At 40.0% G+C, this 12,179-nt stretch overlaps 1 protein-coding gene across 1 annotated transcript in view; it reads left to right on the top strand.

The window, feature by feature from the left end:
- Positions 1–12,179, top strand: part of LOC117807151 (adhesion G protein-coupled receptor L3-like) — a 309,664-nt gene that overhangs the window by 200,186 nt on the left and 97,299 nt on the right. The window contains exons 8-9 of the mRNA XM_034676232.1: positions 3,977–4,333; positions 9,314–9,417. Coding sequence (XP_034532123.1) covers positions 3,977–4,333; positions 9,314–9,417 — 461 coding nt within the window. The remainder of the gene's footprint in view (positions 1–3,976; positions 4,334–9,313; positions 9,418–12,179) is intronic.

The following is a 12,179-nucleotide window of genomic DNA, read 5'->3' as shown; positions in this document are numbered from 1 at the left end:
TGACTTTGAATTAACCTCCTGCTGTTATTGTGATTTCCTTGAGTCATATTTCTCCGTAATGTCAAATTACTTCTAGTAGCTAGACACTGATATCATAACTTTTATTATAATTATTTAAAAAGTGATTGGTAAACTTAATTCATCGTACTGTCTTTCATATTGAGCAAGCAAGTTGGAGATTTGAGTTGGTTTAATGGCGGCCTCAAAAGTAATGCCATGTAGAATTGAATGAAAGGAGAAACAGTATGTCCTTTCTCTAACAGCGTACTTTAAATACACGGAAACAAATTGTTCATTCTAGTTCTAACATACCTAGAGTGAGGCAGTTCTTGGTCTGGTGTGACATGTAGCTTATGACAGCTAATGCTAGCTTACATTAGCTAAACGCAAAGTTAGATGGTATGCTAGTTGGCTGCTTCTTTGCGTTTGCTGTTGTAAAAGGAATAGTATCTCATTTTTTAACATCCAATCAGTTTGATGTTAAAATTTGCCAGCTAGTATTTTAAATACATTAAAAAAAGACTAAAGCTACGTCCACACGGACAGATATTTCCAAAAACATATATTTTTCTCTGTCTTTCAAAAACCATCCAAGACTTTTTTGAATATTTCTCTGTCTACACTACAAACAGTGAATGAAAACACCTGCATAAGCATGCCAAGCCAGAAAGTTGACCAGTCTGTCATGTCAAATACCATAAAAGTACATTGTGCGTATATGTGTTGAACATCTTCTTTAGCGAGCATCAATTGTTAACAGCATTCTTTAAACTGAATTATAAACTATTGAGTGTAATATATTTATTCATTCTTGTGGTGGTATGATGATAAAGAACAGGGAGGTCTCCTTCTAAACATGCAATTAAACCTAACAGTACTGAGCAGACAGAAACAATCCAATAGCCCACCATCTTAGCACATGTGCAAAACATACAAACAACAATTGCCACGCAGATCCCAAAAACTTTAGGAAATTAGGAAAAATAGGAATTCCTTTTTCATCTAATACAGGACCAACATAAACGTTTTTGACCATCAGTTATGGTGGTGTGAGAGTTTCTTAGTAGCCTGGTCTTGTGGCCACAGTGGCTGACTTAGAGTAATGGAAGGTACCAGAGGTAGCAAATGAGCCTCTTGTTTGGTAACGTGTTTGCGCACTTACGTTGTGTTACTTTTTTTTTTCCTGTGGCAGGCTTGGATAAAGTTGATGAAGGGAAAAAAGGAGTCACAAATGAACTCACTAAAAATATCTGCTCATAACATTATCATTTTCAAATATTTTCAAACATGATTTTACCCTAATTGCAATAAGAAATCTGTCCAACAAAAAACAGATACACCTGAATTACAGCAAATTACCCCAGAGTCTAGAGCACTCTGTAATAGTATGCTTTATTACCTACACAATGTTTCATTTGCACAAAGGAAATGTCATTTCTTGAGGTTGCTACTTTTGATTGGACTCACCTAAAGCCCTACAATTTTGCACCTAATTTCTTTTGATGTGTACGTCTAAAACTATGCTTGATCCGGCACATTTTTCTGTGCAGTTCACCTCCTCATATCAGTCAGCAATGTATGCAGCTCAAGCAACAAACTCCCACAGCAAAAACCTCTCACAGTCAGAGATGCTCCTGCATCAGCTGTCCCGACCAGTACAATAATTCCCTTATCCTAACAGCACCGTCTGCACCCCTTTTTAGCCAATTGCTTATCTAAGCTTGTGCCCTGTGACCTTTGCTCACCTCAATATGTGCTGTGAATTTCCATGATCAGATTTCCATAAGGTGCTCTAATGGCCTCCTTTACAATATGCACTTTAAGCACCACTGTCTGATTTCAGTTATACTTCAATTCATGGCTCTATCTTTTACATACAGTCGGTGGGACCCGCTCAAGGAGGGTTATCATTACTTGTGCTAAAATATAGACGCATACATAAGTTATTTCATAAATAATCTAATAAATAGACTGGCGCCCTTGAAGATACGTCTTCTTCATATTAACATCATCATTGCTGCTGAGGGATATGATCATTGCAGATGAAGGACTGGGCATGCTGCTGCAGTGCAGATTAATGATGATGTCTAACTGGTTATAGAATGTAAATGGTGATGTCGTGGTGGCTAGTGGAAATGTTAAACACCTATTTGAGCATTCATGTGGTTTTTTAAAGGCTGTTGATGGGTGGTTCTGTCAGATTTTGTTGGTTGATTAGTGTTTGATGGAGTTGATGCCAGTGTTTTCATCATTATACACCCATTTAAAGCCATACTTTCCAAGCTCTTTCATTTGTCCCATAACATTTACTCAAGTGTGCTTTTTTTCCCCTTGTTGTCTTCTACCTGGATGAGAAGTTCTGCAGTTCTACAGCCTGCTTTACCAGCTACATAAGAGTTAAATAAAGGCTCCTCATGTCTTTAGTTCACATTGCAATTCAATTAGATTTGTGTTATAGTCCCACCTCATTGATGTAGTGCCTCCACAGGAGTGTCCATGATACCTGCGGATCTTAAAAACACAACAAACCCTTTTGTTAGAAAGAGAAAACAAGTACTCAATCAACCTGGAACTCTTGCTGTGGCAGCAACCTCTTTAATCAACCTTGCCTGTCGTTGAATGCTGTTAAGCTTTGAATGCATTGACTGCTGATAGTAGTCTGCTCTGTGTCATTACAGCCCGCAGGCATCTGTGCGATTCCCAAACACTAGCGCTAATTTATGCCGTCTTATTTCACCCGCTTCAAATTCTCCATTCAGAGAACGCGTCCAATTGCAAATTGAAACTCAGTGAACTGGATTTCAGCGCTGATGTCTGTTATCTAAGCTCCCCCTGAAAGTGTGACGTCCATTACACCTGCCAACCTAAAATCGACCCTCATTAAATTTTGTTTTGCTCCCCCTTTCATACAGAGATTGGGACCATTTGTCACTTCTGTCATTTTGATTGTATCTCTGCATTAGGCGGAAACAACACCTTTCTCAAATTGCATTTTTTTTTTGCCATGGCTCCAGATTCAGTACATTTGTGAAAAAAGAACTCGTTTAAAGGGTCTGCCTTCTTGGAAACCTCACAGAAATAAGATCATGACTTATTAAAAAAGTGGGTAAAGCATACTAGAGAATCTTTATGTGAAAAGCAATACAAATGTGTTGAGCAAAACAAATACAAACTTTCTCCAAAATGCCACTTTTTTTCAATTTTAATGAAGACATATAAGGAAGTATAACCTTCTTCTGTGTCATCTGACCCTCTGTGACATAACCAAGTCCAACACATTCATAAAAAGCCTGCAGCTAAATTAATTTGAAGCCACAATTTCCCAATCAGGGGCCCAGGGGAAGGAATATGAAGGATGAGTAGATGGGATGATTAATGATGGCGAGTCAAGGAGGTGTGTATTACTTGGGGAAAAAAAAAAAAGGATTGCAGTGCAACAGTGTTACATCCTGGTTTGCTGTGTCGGTGCTATGATTGGCCTCGTCCCCAACAGCTCAGGTGAACTGCGTCATTAGCAAGAACCTACTGGAGGGTAGCCACAGGGAAGACTCGCATCCAGGAAATAGGTATTCCAGTTTGTCCCAGCCGACCCAGAAATAGCATGTAGCTACAACAACCCTGTTATTGACTCGCAGAGATATGCCCTCGTCAACAGCTCTATTTATACTGCACAGATGTAAGTGTGTGTATGAGGGGTGTTAGTGTAATAGCATCAGCAGCGGGGGTCCAATACACGACTCCATGCATGCCCAGTCAAGAAACACCTGCCAGTTCCAATTGATCCTTGTTGACCTGTCTTCTCTTGCAGTGACACATGGATGGGAAGGAAGAATATACCTTTTTCACCTGCAACAAAATTAAATAATCTCCCAGATGTTGACAAATCATGCCTAATTAAAATACTTTTATTTTGAAACTCCTTTTCCAGTTTTGCCAGAATCCATAGGCTCAACATTTCTTGTCTCTCTTTTACCAGAAACGTCCTCTTCTGTGATGGTCTACATGGATACAACAACCATGACAACTAGGACAACTACCCGACCCACCACTGTCACCCTATCAACCACAACAGGCAGGACCACCACCACCAGGATTCCAGCTACAACAACTGCAATGGCCCCATGGCCGCGGACGACCACAACAGTGGCGACCCCAGTCCATACGGTGGTTGAGGGTTTGGTCCCAGAAGAAGATGACGATGGGGCACCACCTTCCTCCAGGCTACCAAACATCAGGGTGGAGTACTGCAACCCGCTGGTGATGATGGATATCCCTTGGCCCAAGACCAAGCAGGGGATGGTGACCAAGATGCCATGTCCACCTGGAACCATAGGTAATGTTGGTATATGCAATGTAAAATATTTAAAGGACTAATATTATTTTGTATGTTTGGCTGGAAATCCTTGAATTTATTGCCACAGTTCATTTACAACATTAATAAACAGAAAAAAAACAGCATTGATGGGTCAACCAAGAAGGGACTGCCAAATCAAAGTACTCTAGCCAATGCAAATACTATATTCTCCAAAACCCAAGAAGTCCAAAATATCCCTTGGAGTAGAAGGCATGTAGGTGGTGGAGGTTGGGAATGCAAGAAAAAATATTCAGGACAGTGTGTCACTGAACGTACAACTCCATGGAGACTTGTTTTTCAAAGCAGTTATGCTTCTTTTGGTTTCATTTTTTCAGTCTACTGGGGTTTTGGAATAATGGGTTTTGGTTTGAAGGGAAACAAGCCGTTAGAAAATGGGTGTTTGGTCCATTGGGAAACGTTTTGGACCATTGGGATCCCAGGATAATGGGCTATTGGAAGAGCAGAAAGGCACCCAAAGAACATTTGTGTTTATTTAAAAAAAAAAAACTGAAGTTAGGCAGACTTTCTTTGAAAGTAAACAAGTGAAAGTGAAAACATAATTTTTGGCAACTAATTACGATCTAAGGCACAGTGGAAATTGTTGCCAATCAGCTATAATCTATGATGTCTTAACCACCAATAAAATAATGAACAGGATATATTTCTTAAGAGCAGTGTGCTGCACTCATTTGTTAGTCAGAATATTAATTATCGGGTAGTAAACAAAAAGCTGTCACAGTGTCTGAAATGTTTCAGAGAAATATCTAAAGCAACCTTATAGGTACCTTATAGGATAAAGAATAAGAAAGGGAAAGGGTTTTAACTAGAGATAATTCATTGCTAACCAGATGTCCATCCCATCTTAAACATTATTCATGCAAGCCATTAACTTGTGTTCATCCTCATGTACATTTTGATCCAATAAGGTTAACATGTCTAACCATTCAGGGCTTATCTTAAAGAAGTTTTGTGGCAGGTCAAGTATATCAATATATAACAATAAGTGTTTTGTTAAGACATGGAAAACTTTGCTGTTAAACATCCATGTTGTTTCTTTATTCCATCCCCCTGTGTGAATGTCAATATTCTCATTGGTTGACACTGTCTACTGAGCCGTCTCTCTGCCTTGATGTCGGCCGCTGGTGTATCTTTTTTGTTTATGTCCACATTCCCCCTCCGCACCCGCTTCCTTCATTCCTTTCCTCCCTCCTCACTCTTTTATCCCTCAGTCACTGATGAAAGCATACAGCCAGCTTAGCTTTGCACCCATATGGATACTAGCGACCAGTGCCCCACCACACACGGTCATATTTACCTTCTGTCTCTCAGGACACAATTGTAATTAATTAGTGCCGAAACACATTTGTGCGTAGCGCTTCAAATGGGCCGTTGTTTATCAGGCATCGGGCCATTTGTTTCTATATGCAACTACAGCTCTGTCTTTGTAAAAATACTTAGAGAATGAAGTCATGTGTGCATTAAGATACAATTGATGCTGTCTGCTTTAAATATAAAAGCTTTATCTCTGAAAGTAAGGATATCTGTTCTGATTTTGCAGCAGTTTATTTTGTAATGAGACCCAGCCACAGAGGGAAGTATTGGATGAAAATAGAAGGCAAGAACAGAAGCTTGAACTTAACTAAATGTAACCTAGAAACCTTAATGTTGTAGATTTGTGCTGTCAGAGAGTGTTGTTCCATAAATAAATCAACTCAATGGTGGTACTACTTTTCCGCAAACCCAAAAGAAAAGGTAAGCATATATATGAAAACGGCAAAATGTTCCTTCTGCTAGTGAGTTTTCTGAAAACCTTCTTTATGATTTTTAAAGGCAAGTCACCTTAGATTGAGGAGTGACATCGTACCCTCAAATCTGGCTCGAAGCAGCTCATTTCATCAATCAGCACACAGACTCCACACATACACTCGTACGTGCAGCCTTCATTAACGGGCACCACCAGCACCCGTAGAGACCTCACTAACAGCTGTCATATGGCAAGATAAGAGCAACACATGCCCCCCTCCCCACTGTCCCCTCAGCGCTCTCTTCAAAGCCACCGCTCTTCACACGACACCGCCGAGCCGAAACATGTTAGCTTCCTCTGCCACTCTTTGAAAGTTCCTCAAGCTCCCATTTCCATCTACCTCAATTCACTTGCTGTCATTCCTCTCCTCCCTCCCCCCCACTGCTCTCTTTCATGCCCCCTTCCCCTGCCTTTCAGTATAGACGGAAATGCAGAGTCCCTTATCTTATAAACCCATCAAACATAAGGCTGTCCAAGGTGGACCGGGGAAGGAAATTATATGTCAATCAAAATTTATATCTGTTAATGTTGGCCGTCTCACCCTCACACACACACCTTCCATTTAAGTACAAGCAAGGGCGATTTAATGTCAGCTTGAAGCCTTGCTGGTGTCAGCTAGGAGAGTATAGACACAAGTTTATTTGAGGTACATTTAGGAGCAACTGAAAGACATGTTTTGAATACATCCATTTGGGTCATTGTGAAATAAAATATACCCATATAAACTGATTTTTTTCCTGTATGTCTCCAGCATAAATATATATAATGTCTCAGTTATAATCCACAATGTAAAGCCACATTCAACTATTTACTTTTACCCAATATCTGGAGGTTTGTTTGTACAAAAGCCAACATAGAACATTCTAAGATTGTCATTTTCCAAACCACATCTCTGACAGCAGAGACACTTTCCTCATACCAGCTTAATTGACCTTTCCGTGATGAATTCAGCTATGGCAGACTTAATTGGCACCTATTTTGGCGCATTTTCATTCTCATGCCAGAGTTGAACTGTCACACACATGCAGACGCTGTCTGACTTTTAATGATTAAATACAGACGCTGTCTGGGCAAGCTTGGCTGGCCTCAAGTGAAGGAACTTTATTTCAGTCACCACTAGATAAAACCATCCAATTACATTTTTCTACATCCATTAATTTAATCACTTAAGAATTGTGTTTCTGGGGATAGTTTTTTTCTTCTGCGAGTTTTTAGAATTTGGCATTAGTCAAGAGGAGCGAAATTAGTGTGTAGTCCATCACTTTGTAATGGGGAAAAGGGTCAGGAGACTGAGAAAATGTGGCTTAGCTTGATTGTCTTCCATTTTACAGAAACCCACAGACACAAAGAACAGTGGCGATGTTTCAGAAACTGGTACTGGGATGATGGGTTGGCCACATGTTGTCAAGTCTTTGCTGGCTGAAAGGCTTCTACGATAGCAGCTTACAATCATGGGTATCATCACCCTAAAGCATGCACTTTTTAAAAAATCCTTAACTGGGATCATAAAAATCAGAATCAGAAATACTTTATTTATCCCAGAGGGGAAATTCAGTCATTACAGTTGCTCAATACACAATAAGTTATAAAAATACAATAATAAGCTATGTAGAATATAAATACATGGTTGAAGTCCCTGGAGATCAGGAAGAGGGCACTCTGGTGGTCTGTCTGGAGTTTGGCTATGGCAGCGTTGAGAACATTGGACGCTGTAGTCAGGTTGGCAGAGGGGGGATGTAAACAGCTACCAGCACGACATGCAAGATCTCCCTGTACAGATAATATGGTCGCAGGCCAACAGCACTCTCTGTGCTATCCCGGTCTGCCCGGACAGTCTGGAAGCTGTCGATGGAGACGTTGTGGTTGGGAATATCCTTATGCAGCCACGTTTCGGTAAAGCACAACATGCTACATTCCTGAAACTCTGTCTGACTCCTGGCTAGTCCTGTTAGCTCATCCATCTTATTAGTCAGAGATCTCAAGTTGCCCATGATAAGAGAGGAGAGACATAGCTTTTATCTCCTCTCCATAAACCTCTGTCTTCTTATACCAGCTCTATGCCTCCTTTGCCTCTATGTGTCCTAAATCTCCAGAGTTCTGCAGGACTATCCAGCGGTTCAGCCGATGAACCAGCCGGCTTCAGCTCAACCAGCTGAGCATGAGTAAAAACAAAACAAATCAAGGGTGCCAGGCAACAGTAATGCGAGTAAAAGTTAAAGTTGGTGCTTTCATTGTGGAAACAGTCCACAACTCTCACCAACAGAAGACCATAAGAGGTCATAACTTAAACAAAATGCCAGAGAAAAATCCAACAACGTATGAAGAAAAAAGAAAATCAGAAAAGAAGAATGAACGAACAGGAGCGACTGTAACAGGTTGCATGCATGGTTGGGGCATGCGCACAGAAAGAAATGAATTGTATTACAATGAAGAAGACCTAAAAGTTGTTTTTCAAACCATAAACTAGTAAGTAGAATAACAGATGACTGATCAAGTGAAGAGTCATTTCTCATTGAGCTCCAAACAATCTGACTTCTTGTTCCAGAACAGTGAAGTCTCCCTCCTGCTGGCCATTAAATTAATGAAGGTTCATAAAACAAGTCGGATTTTACCAGTGTCATACATTTTGCCACTGACACTCTGTTCTGTACCCCTGAGGGTCTTTTCAGCTGCTCTCCCTGCCTTGGCTTTTCATGTTTGCACATAAAAGAGAGGGGAGGTGTGCTCTCCCCGCCTCAGGCTGTGGCATTCCACTTGGGGACGTGGAAGGGCAGGGAGCTCCCAGAGCAGAGTCATACCACCATTATGTAACTTATTGCATGCAAATAATTAATTATATCGGACGAGAGTGGTTGTGACTGAACTAGTATTGAATCTTGACCCTACAGTTTTTCACCATGAATTATCTTCTCAGTTGCCCATTCGTTTGGAAGCGGTGAAATGCTAACAATTATCATACACTGAATGTTTTTACGATTTGCAAAGCAGAATACAGTTGTAACAGCATTTGAGCATGACATCAAAGACAAATTGGTGCCATGAGAATATTGTGATTATACTTCACTTTTGATACCAAGATGCTACATCAACATATCAACATAACAGCTGATGTATTGTTCTCACTGAACCTCTATCTTTTTTCTTTGTCTTTCCAGGCATTGCTTCATACATGTGCGTGGGTCCAGAGGGATACTGGGACCCACAGGGCCCTGACTTCAGCAATTGTACCTCCCCCTGGGTCAACCTCATCAGCCAGAAGGTACCTACCTTTGTGGTCTAATAAGCAGAAATTGTTCTTTAACAGCTTTGACAACACATTGTGGGGATATTTCTGAGAAGAAACCATCACAAAACACTCTTAAAGAAAACACAAAGCTTAAAGATGGCCTGGAGGATTTGGCACTGAGTTAAGTGTTACTTGGATGTGCAAATGTGTTGTTTTAAACAGAACCTTGCTCTTTTGGCCTTCTTTGAATAACATTTGCCACAGCTTAAGTTGCAAACCAAGGTTGTATGTCATCAAGTTGTACTCAGAGGGTTTGAGTTTTTGTGTTTTCTCTCTGTTTCTCTTTGTTTTTCTCTAAGTGGTCAATCAATGAATGGAGCGTCAACTCAACATGAGTTATGCTTATGTATGCTTGGAGTGGGGGGCAGAGTGAAAACCCGTACCAAACCACCAAAGTCTAATGGGCTGCTGTGTGTAACATCTCATCCAGACCACTTTCTGTCCATCACATGATACAGCAGCTCCTTGCATCCAATAATTCTCAAGCAGAAACCCATTTGTGAGGCTGAAGTCATTAAGCATAAAGCTTCCTATGACTGAATCCGTTATAGAAAGAAATCAAAAGAGGAGAGGGTAACTGCAAGTGAGGATCATGGTTCCGGGTTATGAATTGCAGGCAATGTTGAAAATGTTCTCCCTTAAACTCATAGGACCCTGAGGCGTGCATGTTATAATGCTTATGATCTACTCAGCGGCACCAAGCTCGGCCCATTAAACAAACGGCGGTTTGCAGATATGGATGAGGAATGGCAGTTTGGGAGCATAATAGAAGGAAGGGAAATTATCAGGTGCATTTCTGTGGTGCAGTAAAGCTCAACTACAGGCTGCTGTTTGGATGCATTAAGTAAACAATATGTTTTTTCCATGAAACAGCATCATTGCTTCTGTAATAAAGAATATTTCCCTGTGAATTAAACAGAAAGAAGCGACACAAGTGAGTAAAACAAGCGTTATTAATCTTTTTTTCAAGACGATCCCACCTCTGCAGTGTGCCTGTCCCAGCGGGGACAGGAAGACTTTAATGAAGATGAACGTGTCACATATCTGGAATATTGCACTTTATTTTCTATCCAGAGCCATTGTCCTGTATATGCAGCACTGCTCATTACCAGATGGTTCAGTATTCAAAATGAGAGAGGAAGATGTTGAGAATGAAAAGACAAAGGAGTGACATTCAAGCAGAGCTACTTACGCTGTGTCTGCAGCTCCCCCTCATTAAGATACAAGAGCAGGGTGGGAAAAGAGGAAAACAGCTTCCAAACTCACATCTCCTGCAAACACCTCTATGAAAACCGATTTAAGCAGTATAATTGGCTTCACTAATAAACTGTGGTGGTAGCAGTGATGCCAAAGGAAATCGGTATGGCCCTGATTTAGTAGGTGTCACTGCGGTTTTGAGATTCATCTTACAGCACGGGGGCCAAAAGTTCAAACTTTTAAATTGGCTGACCTTTGAACTCTAAAATTAAATCAAAAGGGTTCTCTGCTTTTAGTCAAGTGGACCACACATTTAAGTCATTACTGAGACCAACAATGGCTTTGTTTTTGAGCCATTTATGTACAAAGATAGGTATGTGACATGTTAAAAAGTCCATGTTACTAATCCCTTTTCTTGTTTTTAAATTCAGATATGTACAGTATATGCACTAAAAGATAATTTGTTTTTATGTTTTGGAGTTGTTGCATACAGCCTGTTTATTTTAAATGTCTAGCAATTAGTGGGAAATGGTTGACATCAAGGGGCACCACTTCACATTAATAGGTAGAGAGAGTCAGGGTGAGATTTAAACTGCAAAGTACAAAGTGGAAGTTTGTGAGCAAACCTTTCAGGGTTTGTGGTGAGTCTCATTAGCTAATAAACAGATGCCTCCGAGGCACTCAAGAAAATATAAGGAAGTTTCCCCTTAGGAAGAAACAGTCAGGTACATCTTCTCAAACCTTACAACATAAACTTATAATACACTGTTATTTGTCCAAACAATCCGCATTGCTGTGTCTGCTTTTTCATATTTTGTTACATTTGCATTTTATAATGATTATTTACCATGGAGCTGGTTGCTAATCTCTTGATTTATAAGATTTAAAAACAATGAGGGAGACAGAAAATAAGTTTCACTCTCAGTTTAAGGTTTTATTAATGACTGGCTGTTAGCTTATTATGCTAGCCATAGCTCCATAAAATATGCACAGATTTTAAAATGCTATCATCGACTTTTGATATTACAACAATGTAAAAACCTGTGAGGTAAATGGCTTATGTTTGAAGAACAAGGGCTTAAGTTAACTGGTTAGGCCTGTATGCTATGGTTGACTTCAATTCTCCACTGCTACAGCTGTCTTTTTATTCTCTTACCATTAGCAGTTTTCAGTGGTGATTTAACATTGGATGGATTATGTATTAAATGTGCTAACTTCTGCTTTTGAATTAAATAAATAGAGAAAGATAGAGTAAATGTGGCGTCTCATTTTAAGCTGCTTGATTTTTGTTAGCTGAACAGAAAATTATTGCTAGCAGGTTCTCAGCTGTAGGCAGCAAACCTTTTGAGCTAACTTCAGCTCCATAAATCAATTATAGTCCCAGATTACTTTAAATGCTTCCAGGTGGCTCATTCAAAAATAAGAACTAAGTGAAATGCTCCCATTTTAATGGCTAAATACATCATGCTAACAGTCTAAGAGTTAAGCTAGCAGTTTCAAGTAAGTCATTTAACACTCATAACCACTTAATAACCCTT

Source organism: Notolabrus celidotus, chromosome 23, assembly GCF_009762535.1.
Source record: "Notolabrus celidotus isolate fNotCel1 chromosome 23, fNotCel1.pri, whole genome shotgun sequence".
NCBI lineage: Eukaryota > Metazoa > Chordata > Actinopteri > Labriformes > Labridae > Notolabrus > Notolabrus celidotus.
The sequence above is the reverse complement of the archived record's forward strand: the minus strand, read 5'-3'. Positions and strand labels throughout refer to the sequence as shown.